Consider the following 18,831-nt stretch of genomic DNA (forward strand, 5'->3'; position numbering starts at 1 on the left):
GTAATAAAAAAGTTCAGAAATTTAAAAAATGTAGACGATTCACTAATTATGATCATCTGGGTTTACACAAGTGCAGACGAATTGGCACTTCAGCTTTATCATGAAAACCTGTAAACATTTAGGAAATCACTGTAGGGAGACCAAAATTATTTACAAAGGATCATTTATTAAACACTTTTTTTTTTTTACAAAATACAAAGATTGTTGTTCTGCGTGAATACATCATATATGAAAAAATAATGTGTTTTTACTGAATTTAATTTGAAAACATTCAGAATTTTACCTTCTACCAACTTGAGGAATCAATTTTGTTTTGCAACTTGTCTACCATGGCCAATCAGGGGGGAACTCTTTTTCTTGTTAATTAAATCATATTCAAACAGCTAACATTTTATAGAAATAAAATCAGACAATGTCTGTCATACAAAGCTCTTTCTGCAAGTAACTGATTTGCCTATGATCCTAAATTTTTTTTCCAAGCTATAAGATAGGAAGAACTGAGGAGCTAGGTAAGTTTTATAATAATGTATTAGCAGCAGTTGATAGAAAATGCAACATAAGATTTGTTTTGTCTGTGGTACAAGAATATGTCCTATCAGACTCTAATGTATTTTTCTCTACTCAAACACAAGTAAGCATGTGCTGATTGTTCCTGGGATGACAAAATGTATAAAAAGACAAGAAGCTGGCTCTGGCTGTCATTGTGAGTGCCTATTTTCATCAGCTAATACGAATGCATTGCTAAACTTAGTGAAGACAGTAAAATGACTTAAGGGTAATATATACAGAGTTAAAATACATTTTTTAATCCACTTAAGAGTGATTTCAGGCACTGTGGCTGTTCAGGATAAAATGTCTCATGGTTTATTCTTGATAGTAGTGTAATTGTCAGTGCAAGCAAGAGCAAATACCTGCCCACTGTCACACACATAACCTCGGACATCTGGAATGTTCAGAGCAAATTCACCTTCTGCATCTTCACTCTGGAGGCACCTTCAATGCACATGTCTCATAGTTTGCTCTTGATAGCAATTTAATTTTCAGTGCAAGCAAAAGCAAACACAAAGCTGCTCACTGTCATACACACGACCAACACATCTGCAATATTCAAAGCAAGTTCACCTCCATCTTCACTGTAGTAGAAACTTTAATAAGTGGCACTTAGTGTAAACCCTCTATATATCATGAGAAACAGACTCGAGATGCCTGAATTTAATAATATTAAAAATCACGGTCCTAGTCATCTCTCTGTGTAAACGATGTTCGAAGAAGGCTTGCCATCACAACATTTCTTTCCTGAGAATGGAGCTGATCCCCTCCGTGTATATCATAAGTGTGCATGCTCTGAGCTGTGGTCACTGTCGTGGCTGTCTTCATTCGCTAGAGAGTCCCCTGTTTGTTGGAGAGTGGCTGCACCGATTCCCGAAAGCTCTGAAGGGAGAAGTGTTCCTTTTTTCACATTCACCAGTTCCTTTTCTCGAGCAGCAGCTCCTTGCTGTCCTCCTTTTACTCTCTTCCACTTCATTCGCCTGTTCTGGAACCAAACTTTCACCTTTAACGAAGAAAGGGAGCAAACAAAAGAAAGCACGAAAGAAAGTTAAATGGACCATTTTATTCTTCCTTTTTGGTCATCAGTGAAAAAAGTAGCTTTTCAAAGGCTTATACAAACACACTATGAAAGAGTGAATATGAAAATAAATCAACATTGAATTTAATCATGTCCCATGTTCATGAGAATAATTTTAAAACTTTCAGAAGGTACCAAGGACTATATTTCACGTTTTATGACATACAGTATAAAAAATAGATGGGAAAGTACTCTATCATTTTAGGTGGTTCAAAGGTATTTAGCTTTATAAAGAGTTTCTGTGAATTAGAACTGACATTTAATAATTGTCTGGGTCAAACAACAGCCCTCCTCCCGCCCCGGGCTGTCAATTCCTGAACCCATTTTAAAAATGCTCAGGGAGGGCTTCCCTGGTGGCTCAGTAGTTGAGAGTCCGCCTGCCGATGCAGGGGACACGGGTTCGTGCCCCGGTCCGGGAAGATCCCACATGCCGCGGAGCGGCTGGGCCCGTAAGCCATGGCCGCTGAGTCTGCGCGTCCGGAACCTGTGTTCCGCAACGGAAGAAGCCACAACAGTGAGAGGCCTGCGTACCGCCAAAAAAAAAAAAAAAAAGGCTCAGGGAGCTACTGATGAAGCTACATCTGGAAGGTCATTCTGCGCCCCTGCAGTCCACGGCTGCATTCCCAAAGCTTTACTTGACCATTCCACCTCAGAGTGAATCCATCTGCTTTTGAACTATGCTTTTTTTTCTGCCCTTAGTACTTTTATTTTACTTTACATATATGTGATTCCAATGATTTCCTCAAAACACGATTGAGATCCAAAATTTTCACTGATACTTGTTAATTGCTAATACTGAGATTGTATATTATGTTAGTCTCCTCAGCTTTGTAGAGACATGCATTAAATGACCATCCATGACCACAACCATAATAATTAATGGCATCATTTCACTTTCTTGTTTAGGAGGAACTGACTTCCTTTCCTGCTGCACTTCTCATCACTGTATATTCTTATTAGGCTAACTATTCCTTTTACATTGCATTTCTCTGTCTACCCCACTCAAAGTTACCACAAGCCTGAATTTTGTGTTTATCAACCCCAAGCCCTTATTTGAAACAAAGAAATAAACAGAGACAACAGCTTTTTTCACTACATGTGACCCTAAAGAGTACTGTTTAATTTCGCCTGTCTTTTAGATTTATCGAAATGGAATGTTTTTAACTATAGCCTTCTTGCCTTATCCATGTTGATTCAAGGGACTGCATTCATTCATTTTTCATGACTGTATACAATTTCATTGTGTGAATATATCACAGTGTACCCATTCTCCTGTTCATGGACACTTGAACAACTTGTTTTTTTCCATTATAAATGATGTTGTTATAAATATTCTTGCATTTGTGTTGTGATAAACATGTGATAGAACTTCTCTGAGTATACACTCAGGAGTTGCCATCATACACAGGGTGTATGAATGTTGAATTTAACAGGATAATACAGAAAAATTATTTTCTAAAGCTTCATCAATTTAACCCCCCCCCCCCACAGTCCGGGGTGTAAGAGTTCTTACCAGTCCACATCTTTGTCAATATTTGGAGTTATCAGTCAGTTTTTTTCCAACATAATGACTATAAATGTTATCGCACCATCTTCTTAGTTTGCATTTCCTGATTACTATGAAGTACAGCATCTTTAAGTGTTTATGGCCCATTTGTATCTCTTCTTTTGTGAAATGCCTCCACATCTTTGGGTTACACTGAGTTGTTTTTGGATTTAATTTCATTCCTTATGGACTCTTAAAATATGTTCTGAATGCTAATTTAATGCTTTGTGGTTATATGGCTGTTACTATAGTCTCTCAATTTATAGTGTGCCCATTTCCTTTCCTTAGAGTATCTTTTGATGATCAGAAACTCTAAAATTTATTATATTCAAATTTATCAATTGTTTCTCTTATGGCTATCTTTTTCATGTCATCTCTAAAAATCTTCTTTCTTCTGAGACCATTAAGATATTCTTCTTTGTCTTCTAAAAGTTTTAAGGTTTGCATTTCAAATTGGAGTGCTCAATCCATGACGTACTGATTTTAGTATATACTGCAAAGAAAATTTCTAAATTTACTTTATTCCACTTGTATAATAAGTTATTCCAACACCATTTAACGAATAGTCCACCCTTTTTCCAGAGATTATTGTTTTCAACTTTGTCATACATCAAGTTTCCATTTACACATAGCTTTATTGATGCACTCATTTGTTATATCCTTTTGACAAAACCGCAGTCTTAATTATTATAATTTCATAGTAAGTCTTTATATCTGGCAGAGATAGTTCTGTTTTATTCTACTCCAGGAATATTTTGAATATTCTCCATTTTCATTTTAGAAACAATCTCAATTTCTGTAAATGCAGAGTGCTAAAGAGAAAGTAAAGAAAAACATATTACATTTCTAAAGATGTACTTACTTTAGTGGTCTTCAAATCACAATACTCCATCAAAATTTGTACAGTTTTCTCAGCTGCTGGCACCAAAAAACATTTAAACCAAGTCACTTCTCAACTCTGGATTTTCACTGTTCTATCAGGCCATAATTAAAATCTTGTATCTTACATTATCCATACATATATTAATCCATTTAACAATCAAAAATAAGAAAATGTAGGAAAAGATTGCTTAGAAACGCAGAATATGTAGTAAAATAGACGGATTAAAAACAAGCTGATTGGTGTTCTTGTATTATTATTACTTAATAGCCAAATGACAAGCTGTGATTTTTAATCACATATCTACTTAGGGCTAAGCCCCTATACTGATAGGTGCTATATATGCATTTTCAAATACTCAAAATTTTTTCTATATGATTCCTGTTTTATAGATGAGGCAGTTGAGACGCAAAGGTTAAGTGACTTGCCTAAGAGTACACAGACGGGAAAATGTGTTGCCAGAATTTAAACCTGGTGGTTTGTTTGGCTCCAAATTGATTTTTTTTTTTTTTTGGTTTTGTTCCTGTTATATTTCAAACTCCTGCTTTTTAAGCCTTCAGGTTAGAAAAGTAAAGGATATAAAGTATGTGAACTCCATCCATATGATTACTATCATTCAGGTAATTCTCCTACCCAATATAATTAGGTTTGTAAATATGACAGTATTTTCCTGTACTGTAATTTAGGTAATTATACTACTCAATTTAATTACCTTTGCAAGTTTGACATTGCATGTTTCATTAGATCTTTTCCACATGAGTTGGGCTCTACTCCTGGCTTCACTTCTGAGTTTCTGTGTGAATTTGAGAAAATTATACTTCTCTCTGCCTCAATTTTCATATTTGTAATATTGGAATAATGAGCCTTTCAAGATTCTCCATAGGGACATTTTCTCCATGGACAATTCCAGATGGAAGAAACACATCATCATCATTGTCACCAAAGAGTGAAATATCCAGCCAAAATAATCTTGGCAGAAAATGGGAGGAATAGATTTCTTTAAATCTATACTTATTTCCTTTTCTGGGAGGAGGGGTGCATTAATTCTATAATACCAGTATAAAACCTGTTATGTGCAATTCTAAATGAGAAAAATGTAAGAATATGGTATTGATTTTAGAAACAGTATAGGTTATTTTGTGTTGTTTCCTATGTCTACAATGTGAAATTTTGCCATTTCATTTTCTTAAACAGACAAATGAAAGACTTCAGAGTTTTCAATAGTAGCTATGTATCAATATATATACATGGGTATATAGATAGATATATGCATGTATATGTGAAAGCATTTGATGATTATATAATAAATCTAATAATTCTAATACCTTTAGGTATTTTCTTGAGGTATTTCTTGAAATGCCTTGAGGTATTTTCTTAGTTCAAGCTACATATTTGATACAGGAACTCCATGAATTTAGTAATGGAACAAAACACAGAAACAGATGCATGATGAGTACACCATATAAAAATGCGAAGGAAGAGTACAGAACTTCAAAAGTCAGTGTGTCCAGTTGTATTTTCAAATATACTATAAAATATTGGGATGAATTGAAATAAGGAGAGGAAGATTTTGGGGAAAAGCATATGTTTTCCTACAACCATCACAGTATTAAAAACAAATCTATAAAAGTATTCCGGATTATGTCAATCTTGCCATTGGAATAATAACTCCATGGTTTTATAAATAAAGAAACTTTATAGTTTAATTTATTATCACTTAATAATCCAGCTTCATTGGCTGGATTGAAAAAATACTTTTGTAAGATAGCTAAAGGATAATCATTCAAATGCTTGACAATTTTAAAATATGCAAATTATTTTGATTAAAATTTGCAAGTGTGTTTCATATAATAATCTGCACTTATAAACTAAGTAGAGTAAAACTAATCTTGTGTTTCCTTGGTGACTTGGAATCTCTAGTCATTCATTCATACACTCAATATTACTGAATGTTTAGTAACAGGTAAAAGGGGTTAGATTGAGGAATGTGTACAAATAAATAAGAAATAGTTCCTGCCCTCAAGGCAGTTTACTGACTGTATATGAGCCTTTGGCATATACTGAGGTGAGTAAAGATTAGCTTCATCTTTTACAGAATATCCTTAAACTGCTTGTTGTTGTAGTTGGTGTCATTGCTAATCCCCTAATAAGAGGTTCCCCCAATGGTCCATGAGATGGCATGAACTCTACCCCTACATTCAATGTCCCACACTGTTTTGCTGCCACACAATTATTATAGCAAATGATTTCTTTCCTCTGGGAATCTCATGCTCTTGTTGTTACTGGCATCCTGTGTGTCTCTGAATTTTTTGTTCTACTAACCTAGCGTAGTACCTTAGGTGGTAGGAAATTGGATCATCAAATATTTTGCATACAACTAAAACAAATCTGTCCATCTTGGAGTATGATATATAAATTTTGTGAACTTTTATTATTTTATTTGGGCTTAAACTCAATTTATCTCCTATCGGCAATTTCTCTGGAAATGCTGGTTAACGAGTTTGTTTGTTTGTTTTTAGTATTTCCTTTTTTTAAGATTGGATCTAGGGCAAGATTCCATATGAAGTATGTTTTGTTACACAGTATGATTAATAACTCAGATAAAAATAAGTTCTTTCTCCCACAAGAATCTGAGTAAGGAAAAAATACCATTGTTCATGAAACCAAAGCAATATGAACTGAACTTATAGCCTCTTAATATTTCTGCATGAAGGTAATACTTTTCAAAAAAATCTTCAAAATAAAAAAATAACAAAGGAAATAATAGCCTGCAGGATTAGTAGTAAATATTTAAAGTGCTCAGTTATAAACCTTACTTTTCAGAACATCTGATTATTATAAAGCCTCACTTTTTAATCCCCTAGTTTACAAGTATTTAGTATTCACATTGCCTGGATAATCAAACTACTATTTAAATAAATAGGAAAACATTTTTTCACATCTAGACTCTCGTTACTGAAGAAAGCAGCTAAGAGAATCTTACTGTAGCTAATTTGTTTAAATGATATTTCAGAATCTAGAAATCTAATTTTTCTCTTTAATAAAAATACTGTAACTGAGAATCATTGTTACTATTTGCTAAACATGCGTTTTATCTCTTTAATTTATTTAGTCATTCACATATGGCCTTCTATGTATAAGTTCATAACACCTGTCCTTGAGGGTTCACAATATATCAGGAGAACACAAATGAAATATGTAGCTGTATTGTCATATAATTTTCTAAAATGGCCAGAGGCAAACTGGTTGATAGAAAGTAGAATCTATATAATGCTATAACCCATATTTATAGACTACCATAAGTGTCTGTCTTTTGAAGAAACAATCATAACACGTAACATCTGGATGAAAATGAAATATTTCGGTGACATATCTAGATGTCTCTAAACATCTGGAGTTTGTAGATTTAAAATTTCAACTGTTTCTATTTGTATATGAACACTTGAAATACTGTAAACACTAACAAATATTTATTCACATCTTTAACATGTGAAAACATGCAAAGGAGTAATTGTATGAATATAATTTTATCACAGGTGTGATTAAATTTGATCATGGCGGCTGATCTAGTAAACCTACTGTATCAGTAAATGGATCCCAGTAAGACTTATCTAAGTAATTCAGTGGCAAAGTCAGTGGTTAAACTGAAGAATTAGAACCAAGAATGCTCTATAAGGTAAGGATGAAAAATGGGGGAAAAGTAAGCTTCTTTACTCTTCCTGTCTGAATAGATTTATATCTGATTAAGAGAAGGAATTCCTCGGCTATTTCCAAGAAGCACATGGGAGCTACCGGTTGACTGCTGTTTCTATAGCAGTGCAACAAGGGGTTGGGACGTGGGGTGTGTGTGCGTGTGTGTGTGTGTCTGTGTGTGTGTTGGGGGGTGAAGGGGGTTAGGACATATTCCATGACTAAAGCCTGAATCCCTGCGTAGAGGACTGCCACTCACCTTTCTCCTCTATTTTAACACAATGTTTAAGACCAGGAAATCATTTTCCGGCCTCTAAAATTTTCAGTTTCAAAGTCTCTTTTTTTTCTTTTTGTACTTAGAATGCTTGAGAACCAGGCTCACTAAAAAAATATGTAGTCATAAAACATTTACTGTTTCACACGACTTTGAACAAACTGAATACGCATCAGCCATTGGCAGCCGTGGGCAAATAACATGTTGAACAAGAAATAAACTATTTTCTAGGCAACAAATGAAATTCTCCATAATAAATGGTAAAGCAATGGGTACTATTACAAGCCAATCACATGTATTATATTCTCCTTAACAAAAATGCAGCCAGAGTCATCATTCACATGATGAGCAAAATTCTTAGAGGACTGACCACTTTTAAATTTGACCCTTTAGAAATGTCACAGTAGTAGTAAATGCTAACAATTATACCTCTTTTGTCATACCTGATGAAATTCAATTCAAATGACCTACTTTGTTAATATGAATTTACAGTGAAAATTCACTACACTATTTCTACACAAGATTAAAAAAAACAGATACATCTTTTAGTTATTCTAAGTGAAATACTGTTTAGCTCAGTATATCATGAGTAAATGACTTCAGCAAATCTAAGTGGAAATATCAAAACTAAATTAGGCATTTTTCTCCATTACTGTGTTAACAAATTCCTGAATAGCAATTCTTGAATACATGGAAATTGTGTATTCTGACCCACAGCTGCTACTTACCTTGTTTAAACTACTAAGATCAACTAGAATGATGACCTTTGCTCGCAACATCTTGCCTAATCTCTGGGATAATGTTTAACAATAGTTAGCAATATATCACAATCAGTATATACAATTTTAAGAAATGAACTTTATCCTAGCCACTGTCTAGTTAAGTGAAATCTATCAAATGTAAATATTTGATTGAAACACAGAAACTCACCATTCTTATAAGAGCAGTAGAATATTGGCAATTCTTATGATTCAATCTAATTAAATATTCTGATTATTTCTTGACAACTAATTTCAAGATCAGAATACATGTGAACCTTCACTACACTTTTATTAGATTTTGGGACTGTCTCCAAGATTATTCTAAGAATTTATAATGGCAATTATTACTATCATATGAATATACACTGACCACAAAAGTATTCAGTAATTTCAATAACTGGGAAAATTTCAAAAAATTGAAAAAAAACTGTTCAGCATAAGAATTAGAAGTGATAAAGAGAAATGAAGTTAAAATCCATCCTAAGTTAAATACATCTCAGGTTTTCATGAGGAGTCATGGAAATAGGGAGTTAATTGGTAGAATGTCTTTTATAGCCAAATTCTCTAGAAATTGTCCATTATTAGATCTGTATTTACTATTTTATAGATGTCATAGAACATATGCAATGCTCTATATACATTTTTAGATAACAGAACATCTCTTTAAAGTTGAAGATGTTAACATAAAACTTGAACCAGCTTCTCAAAATTTCCAGAAGCTTCTTAGTTTTAGAATTCATTTTAAATTACATGAAGAAAACGTATATGATCGCAAGGATACTGTGGAAAAGGAGTAATCTTTCATTACAGAAGATTTTTTCTTTAACATTACACTTTAAATGATGATCTGTGTTGCAACGCATATGTTTCAGAATGTTACTGTCGATTTATTGATTAAATATAAGTTAATTATGTTTCCTTATTGAGGAAATACCTAAAATTAAGGCTCATTTTATATGTGTGTGTATATACAAATAGGTAGATAGCGATGTATCTGTATATCTCTACGTCTATCTCTCTATTCATCTACCTAAGAACGTTTTAAAAAATAGATTCTTTACATACTCTCAAGGCTGGTTCAATAAGGGTGGAGTCTTATTTTTCTGATTTTTTTCTATATTATTTCAAAATTGGATATTTACATTGGTAAATGGTTAGGGTTCAATTGTTTATTTCTCAGCCTTCTACTTTATACAGCTAATATCTCTGAAAATTAAGTTAGGAGAGGCTGGAATTGTTAATCTTCTCTTTATAGATTTTGCTTTATTGTTGATATTCTTAAATTTTACATCATAGCCTTTGTTTTGTGGAACCTAAGGCAGTTCTGAATGTGGCTTTTAGAGCTCACCACACATTGTCGATATGCATTTCTTTAAAAAAACAAACAAACAGCATCACTCAGGAAATATCTCTTTTTATTTTGAACTAAGATTCCATTGTATATTCCACCATCAAATTGTCCACCCTATTCTACCCCATTTTTCCCATCCGAGTCAAATCATATTTAATCTCTCAAATTAGCAGGCACACCATGATTTAAGCAAAAGAAATATCTAACCGTTACTCTATGTGACTGTTAAATACTACTCTAAAGAAATGAGGAAATATCTAAAATCACTGGCTACACAGGTATTCTTGGATTACCTTGAATAGACAATATGTCTGATCTTGGAGACATAATTTATTACCTAAGTAACTGAAAGTATTCACAGAAATGTATAGGAATAAACCTGCAAAGGGGAGGGATTGCGCAAAATTCTGAGTAAAACACAAAACCACTGTTTATTTGGCACAGGAAAAATTCTCCTTCACAGTCATCCAAAAAATGGACGTCTATTTGGAAAATACTTGGCATTGAGCCATTTAATGATTTATGAGTAACAAACAAAACATAATCCCTCTCATTCCCACTAATGTAATATGATCCAACTAGGTGGGATTTTCCATTTATCTTGGCAGAGGTATCATGAATTCAGGCTGTTTATCCTGGTAATCTTAGCTTACAAATCTGCAACATTGCACCTTTGATTAGCTCTGTGAAATGATTTTGTGAAAAGGAAGGATCTCCCATTCTTTCTATATTTGGCAGCTTTAACTCTATAAATATGTCCATTTTGTCACTCCTATAGTTTTATGCAGCTGCCTTCCCTCCTCTTCCCATTGTGAGACATTAAAAATTTGGCATGAGCTTTTTCCAAGTGTATCTGGATGGATGAAAAAGCAGAATAAGCTTGTCAAACTTAAAAAAAATCTTGGGACAGGAGGGTCTTTAGACTGACTGGCTCTTCAAAGTATTCCAAGTGGGTCTGCCAACTGAGGATTATTAGATGTTGACTGAGAAGGGTATATGAGAATATGTTGTACACTTGAGGCTGTAAATTAGAAACTGGAAGGTTACTAGAGTGGTAACTGTTCCACAAAAAACCACTATATAATTAAAATATTTAAAGCTCAACTTTGTTCCAGTGTATCCATTTTTATTTAACATAAAACAATTTTCTTGAACACCTAAGTGCTAACATGGAATTCCCTTTGCAGGATAAGCCTCTTTTTCTCCTTCTTTCTTCTTCCTCTTTGGCCCGATGGAGTTCAAAGGGGATTACAGACTTCCCCTACCTGTATAGGCATTGCATTATGGGAGACACAAACATAAAAGTCCTATTTCTTTGGAGATTTCAGAACTATTCTTCAGGTTTGAAAATTTGAGTCCCGAGTGATATTTAAGGATTTAGTGTACCTTACTTTTCTCTAAAAGGAAACCTAATCATTATTGCAAATATTTATAATCACATGTATGTGGCCCATCAGAGCATTGTGGCAAGTATATTGATTGGGTGATATAAACAAGGGAGCAGTATCTACAAATAGCATATCAATTATACATATATACATATCAAATATACATATATACATATATACATATACATATATACATATCAAATATACATATATTATACATATATGTATATTATACATATACAGTATCTACAAATAACATATCAATTATACATATTTTATAGGCAATTATGTAAATTTTCTAAATAAAATTACATCTAAAAACTGTTTCTGGTTATAAAGTAAGTTTTCATTTAGAAGAAAGTTATTTCTTGTGAAACAATTCTGCTATTAATGGAAATGATTCAATATTTGTTGTTTTTTCCCTTTACATTATTAGAACAAACAAGTTCTTTTTCTATATTTGAATTTTGACAGGCTTTTAAAAAATCAATAAAAAAATTTTTTAGGAGATTAAACATTCTATTAAAGTTAAGGAAAACACTGAGCAAAATGGAGTTAGATATAATATTCTTTGGTGTATACATTTAAGTTACTTTAATAAATCTCATGTTATTTTAAAGTGTGGAAAAAATCTTGCAGCAGAATGAAACTGAAAAATTGTACATCTATAATTAGAACATTTTACATGTGGAAATCCTATAAAAGGGGAGTTAGTTAAGATTTCATATGTCAAGATATAGATTACATAGGTAAGTATGTATGACATTAATGCAAAATCAAAGTAATGGAATAGCTGTATCTCAATTAAAAGAAGATGAATGCAAAGGGTTCAGTTTATAACTCTATGTTTATAATTTTAAAAGCCCAACCATGAGAAAATGAACTGAAAATATCTCACTGGGATGAGCACTCTGGCATCTTGGAGGAATATGCTTTCAGACCTTTAAGAATAGCAAAATTGATTGACAGCATACAATATTTTTCTGATGAATTTAGCATAGTAAAATTCAGCCCAGAATAAAAGTCTTCAGATTCTTAATTTAAGATATTGAATGTGCACAGAAGTAGAGGAAAAAGACATGAACATTTGGCATAACCAGAAACATTCTCTCAGATGACCCTGTCATTCCTCTCTTTTGATATTCAACACTCATCACAATAGTGAACACTTGTTCAATTTTTGCTTCTTCCATGAGTTCTACCAGACTTGTCCAGCTTATTTTAACAAGATTTTATTTCTATCATTTAGCTCAACAAATATTTGTGTTACAAAAGGATTAACTCACTATGCCTTGCATAGCAAAGAAGTTTTCCCCCCTCTGGGTGATAGATTTGTTTTATAGTTTATGCTAAGATTTCTTTCACATTCATTGTGACATATAAACCTGAGTAGAAGAAAGAGAAGGTAGTTTTAATTTCCATTTTAGGCCTTGGGGAGATTGTTACTTGCCTAAGAATACCCAATTCCAACTGGCAAATCTAGGATTTTTGTTCAGATTTTTCTCATAACAATTAAATTTTTTTCTGACTAACAAAAACTAAAGACATAATTTTGATTGGGAATTTAGATTCCACATGCATCCATCATATTTTCTTATTAATTTGCAAAACCGTTAACAGAGATTTATAGGATAAAAAAACTCTTCTACACAATACCAAATTTTGAATTCTTTGAAAACCTAATTAACTCTTAGTGTTTGTTGTTGTTATTTTTTCCCTTTATGAGGCTATAGTTAGATTGTTTCCCTAATGACCTCCAAAAAATTTTGCCTTCCTTCCATGTGTCTACTCCCATAGGTGGTCCTCTCTTACAATGACACGGAACTTGGTCATATGATTCACTTTAGACAATGGGACATTAGTAAATATGATGCAAGCAGAGGCTTTGAAAGCCCTTGTATGTTGGCGTTTTTCCTCTAACTACTCCTGGGAATGCTTCTACCACCATTTGTGAATCCCAGGGAGCCTATTAGAAGATGAAACCACATATGCAACAGGGACAAGATGTCCCAGGTGAGGCTGCCTACACCAACCAATTCTTAGTTACCCACCAGCTGACTACAGTTCCATGAGGGCTCTAGGTAAGGCCAGAAGTAGGCCAATTGAGCCCAGTCAAAATCTTTGATCCTCAAAATTTTGAGCAAATTAAATGTTGGTTATTATTTAAAGCCATTAAGACTTTTGAGTGGCTTGTTACACAGCAAAGGCTAAGTGATACAAATTTTAAAGGGACCCTTTTGAAAAAACAAAGATTAAAATTGTGCATGTGCATGTATATAGTGTGTGTGGGGGGTATGTATATATATGTACATAAGTTTTTCACATAATGGCTTCTGATTCTTTTCCAAGAATGGCAAGTCAGTTAGAAAAAAGAAGAAATACCCAAAATACCTTCAAAATTCCCAAACCAAATTTAAAGAATTTCTCCTAAAAAGACATTATTCTTAGCCAAAAGTGAGACCTCTGCTCTATGATCAGATAATGACAGGTAACCATAGGACATTCCCAGAAAAGAAAGCACAGATCTTGACTTTTCTCTAGACTAAACACAGTAATGCATCCCATATTTCTGTAGATTACAAGCAAACTCTAGTTTCTTATTTCCTTTATGTATCATTTAAAATATAGTTTCATTTCCTAGAATTCACTGTCTCTATACAAAAACATTAATGTATAATTCCACCCTCCTTCTTTTTTTCTGTTTCCAGTTAAAAAAAAAAAAAGCAAAAAAACAGAGGTCTGACAATGTAGATTTTGGATCCTGCTTTCCAGCATGCCAAATGTATACTTATGGAGAGAACTTTGTATGTGAAGTTCAAGGGAATGAAAATGTTGTGCTCCATAACTTCGGTACTTGTCGTAATATTTAATAAAATATAAACTGCCAATAAATAAAACCACATAAAAGTGTTCCTCTGTATATTTTCACTACCCAGAATTATCCTACTAAAACCTGAAATACAGAAATTAACAGAAGGAAAGCAGATGATTGAACAAGTTGGATAAAATAACTTGCTCTCCTAAGATAGTATTCATCTGTCCACACTATGTTGATATTTCTTTGCTTCCAGTGGGATCCCTGGAGGAGGTGCGTACAGTGGAAGAGGAAATGAGACTCTACTCCTAAGAGTGCCAATCAAAACTGCACTGTCCATAAAGATGTTTGCATTTGCCTTTCAGGAATGTTTTCCTAAAGATTAGCAACTATTAACCATCAGTAGGGTAGATTCTCCTAGGGAAAATCAGAATCCATATAAGGAGTGCTCTGGGAACACTACTGGAGTAAATCATATGCCATTCAATTAAAATACAAGAAAGGACCTAAAAAGTAATTAATTAAAAATATTATTTAGGTCTTATTAACTGGTGTCCACAGGTCACTAATAATTTCAAAGTGTTCTCTAAATGAGTGGGTACCAGAATTTTGAATTTCTGAGACCAATACAATTTGAAAAATATTTGAAGTAATGGGGTAGAAATGTTTACCAATGATCTATGTAGCCTTGCTCCCATAATTTCCCAGCTCCCTTGAATTTAAGTAGTACCATTGACTATTTCCGGACATTAGAGTGTAAATGGAAGTGACATGGGTCATTTCCAGGTGAAAACATTTAAAGGTCACTGCATGAACCTCCAACTCGTTCTTACCTCCTGTGGTTACCAAGGACACCACATGTCAGGATGCCAGAGGGTCAGATTGGGTCCCTGAGTGATTATTTGGAGTGCTGGACTTGTAAAGTTAGTATACTGAGAGTGAACAAACAATGAATTTTTTTCTTATGTCACTGAGGTTTGGGGGTTAATGTGCAACATAAACCCTATTCTGAGCAATAGAGGAAACCAACATGGGACTGCCAACTTTCTATTGTGCAAAATAAGGAGATTTTAAAATATAAGCAAATAAAATTCCTCTCCATATGCCGTCATTATATAAAAGAAATAATATTTTAAAATAAAAAAATATAAGAAAGGTACAATCACAGAACAAAGGATGATTCCTTAAACTGAATAAATGCAGTTTTCTATAAAACATGGCTATCTTATTCTTTCTTAATTTTGTCATTTTGCTGGGCAAAAACTTCATCATGAAAGAGAAAATCTGTCTTCCCAATGATATTTAAGAACCACAGAGCTAGATATTTCAAAAATGGCGGGAGAAGACTGTTGACCCAAAGCAATTAAAAATATCATATAATCTCAATATCCGACATTACCTGTCTTTCAGTGAGATCCAGATTCACTGCTATCTCATATCGCCTCAGTCTGGTCAGATAATTATGATGGGCAAATTCTGCTTCAAGTTCTCTGATTTGCTCTTTGGTAAAAGCTGTCCTTTCCTTCCTGGGTTTGCTATTGACTTCTGACTTGTAATTTCCTTCCTGGGAGTCTGAAAATAAAAGAGAGAATTAGATTTAGTTCATTCATTTAAGCATGTTCAATCATATCATTCATACCAGAAACATTTACTGAGTAACTACTTTTCCAGGTAGCGTTAGACATGATAAAAATAGAGAGAGACCAAAGACAGTAAGACTTATCTCAACACGGTGAGATAAATTTCTTTTTTTTCCCAGTGTGCCCCCAAGTGACTCACAACCTAATTGGGGAAGTGTCTAGTTTTCTTCTTTTGAAATAGGAACAAAAAACTTAACTGCTCTTAACATGCTGTTAAGATAAAACAAAGCCCCTCTAGAAAACAATTTTATATCTGAAACTATTCAGATATAAAATTTCTTCTAATAAGTTTTTCAACATAAATTCTTGAGATCTAAGGATGACTAAACAGAGTGATCCTAAGAAACAGTGGTGACTTAGTATGTGACTATCTGAGCAATTCAAATATCTAGCAACTGGACCATAAAAGTCAGTTCAAGCTCAGAGTAAGCATACGTGTGTGTGTGTGTGTGTGTGTGTGTGTGTGTGTGTATTTATTGGTTTTTTAATTTCAATTTAAGTGCAGTCTCCTTGAAGGCAATAGCAATGCTCTCCTTTTATTTTGAGTAATACTTAGTGCAATGTGGAATCTATAAATACAATTTTGTTCATTTAACTCAAAATATGAACACAGTTTTAAATGTTTTTTCCCTACATATGAGATAAACATAAGATGCACAACACCTAAAATTAGGTACCCAAACACCAAATCTTATAATGCCCTGTAGAAAAAATCGTAATATACAGCAAGCATATCATGCCATCTTTTCTTCTAAGAGTTCAAGACATAATTAACATAGAGTTATTTTACTTATCTTCATAATATCCCTGAGGTGTAGGTTAGAAGACATTCTTAACATACTGAAGAACAGAACATGTGTCTATAATGGAAAAAAAATTCTACATATACAAAGTAATAGATAATCATACCAGCTCTAACAATTCATGTCAAATTTACCTCAGTGAAATATCAACATAATCAAGATAAAGTGGCATGTCTGTACTCTCTCAAAAATTATTCCAATTTTCTAATTATTTTTGAGCCTGTACACACAAATAGTGATGCCTTTACCAGGTAGTGATACAATGAACTCTTCTATGAAGCCAAATGAGAGAAATGATATAGGAAAAATGATGGTCAATCACATTATGAAGTGTGACTTTTTTTTAACTGACAAATATAGTATGGTACAGCTTTATGAAGGACCTTTTAAAGTGGTATTTGTTTCTTCATCCAATGATGTTTAAATATGCTATGTACAAAATATTGGGGGTTTTTTTTAGTGTTCTTTTCCTTTCTGTCTGGCTGGGGGAAGTCTAACTAAAGTCAAGAGGGGTCTGCATAATGGAAATCCTCTAGACAAGGTGCTCTAATGTAAACAGTTTTGATTTGACTCTTACCAGAATCTACGCTGGCCAAATGTAAAGTTTTCTAGGTCTAGTAGCAGCAGTGGCAATAGGTTTGCATCAAAATTTTGGCATACTTGGCCACTAATTTCCTGTGAGGGATCACAGGACATGTTTCACTGACTGGTGCACTGGCACTGTCATAAATTCTTTAGAATTCACAGACCACATTTCTGGGCTTGACACATAGTCCTCTGTTGACTACCTCCGCACCTTGACAGGGCGGTCAGGGCTTTATCCAGTGCAAAAAGTGGTTTGTGGTATGTTAGACACAGGCTGACTGTATCTGATTGTAAGCCACTGGGACCAGATGAGTTATGGATTAGAAGATGTGTGAGTTCTCAGCTAGGCTGTGTTTACACCATATGAACTTACCAGGCTCTAAGTGGAACCTGCATTATCCACTTTTTTAAGCCACAGATTTGCCAACCTCCACATCTTTGGTTCATTTTGCTATTCTGGTATTATGTGAACAAAACTTTCCGATGATTGATTTCTTTTTTTTTTTTTTTTTAACTTTTCCATCAGCTGTACTGGCAGAGGCAAACTCAGTCACAGCCCAGAATATTCAGATAAGTCCCTCTCACAAGGACTCATGTTCTCACGTGAATCAAAAGTATATTTTTGCCAGTTTGGAGCCATGTTTAGTCTGAAATCTGTGGCTGATTATTCTTTATGTGGGGACAATGCTCTTTTCCCTTCAGTAATGCAACTCTGGAAACTGAAAGCAAAGCCAGGGCATTTTTTCTCATAAGCAATTCAGTTGGAATGATTCATGGTTAACACATTCCCTTATATAAGCATGAATGAACAAATTCACATTGAGGAAAGCCTATTAAGTTGTATTTATTTTTGAAACCGATTTCTTTTAACTTTTGCAGTATTCAGCAGTACTTCAAAAATGCCACAGACACACACAAACATACAAAACTTGGGCCAGTTCTTGGAAGAGGGGTTACATGCAGTGGATCTACACGCATGCCCACTGAAACTAGAAATATACAAGAGGTTTATACATCCAGTGACTGAATTTGAACAAAAGTCTGGCTATAATTCAACATGTATATCCAAAAGCAACTTACCAAGTGCCTGAATTCCAAACCAAAGTAGCTCACAAAGTGAAATTCAGTGACTAAAATGATGTGAGTTGTGCACACTTACAATAAGCACAAATGGAATATTTATATTGTAATTAACATGACAAAGAGTGGGTATGTGCTTCTTGATTTCATTACCTAAAAGAGAATGTCAATGTAGCTGAGGTAGCACCAATGTCAATTAATTATGTGGGCACTTTTATCCTTGGATCTGTGATTCTGTTGTGGTTTCCACCCATGATGCTCCCACTTTTTCTTTCCTGTGAAAAACATGCTCCTTGGGATTGCATTTCTGGACTTACATTTTCTTATAAGAAAATATAACTTATAAATATAACATAAAAATATAACTTTTAAACTTATATTTTAAATCTTG

At 33.7% G+C, this 18,831-nt stretch overlaps 1 protein-coding gene across 1 annotated transcript in view; it reads right to left on the reverse strand.

Annotated features, from left to right (window-relative positions):
- Window positions 1-216: 216 nt before the first annotated feature.
- Window positions 217-18,831, reverse strand: part of MEOX2 (mesenchyme homeobox 2) — a 64,999-nt gene continuing 46,384 nt past the window's right edge. Inside the window, exons 2-3 of the mRNA XM_030857149.3 lie at window positions 15,732-15,904; window positions 217-1,552 (exon numbers count right to left, since the gene is read on the reverse strand). Coding sequence (XP_030713009.1) covers window positions 1,328-1,552; window positions 15,732-15,904 — 398 coding nt within the window. The 3' untranslated portion in view covers window positions 217-1,327. The remainder of the gene's footprint in view (window positions 1,553-15,731; window positions 15,905-18,831) is intronic.

The sequence above is a fragment of the Globicephala melas genome, chromosome 9 (assembly GCF_963455315.2).
Source record: "Globicephala melas chromosome 9, mGloMel1.2, whole genome shotgun sequence".
NCBI lineage: Eukaryota > Metazoa > Chordata > Mammalia > Artiodactyla > Delphinidae > Globicephala > Globicephala melas.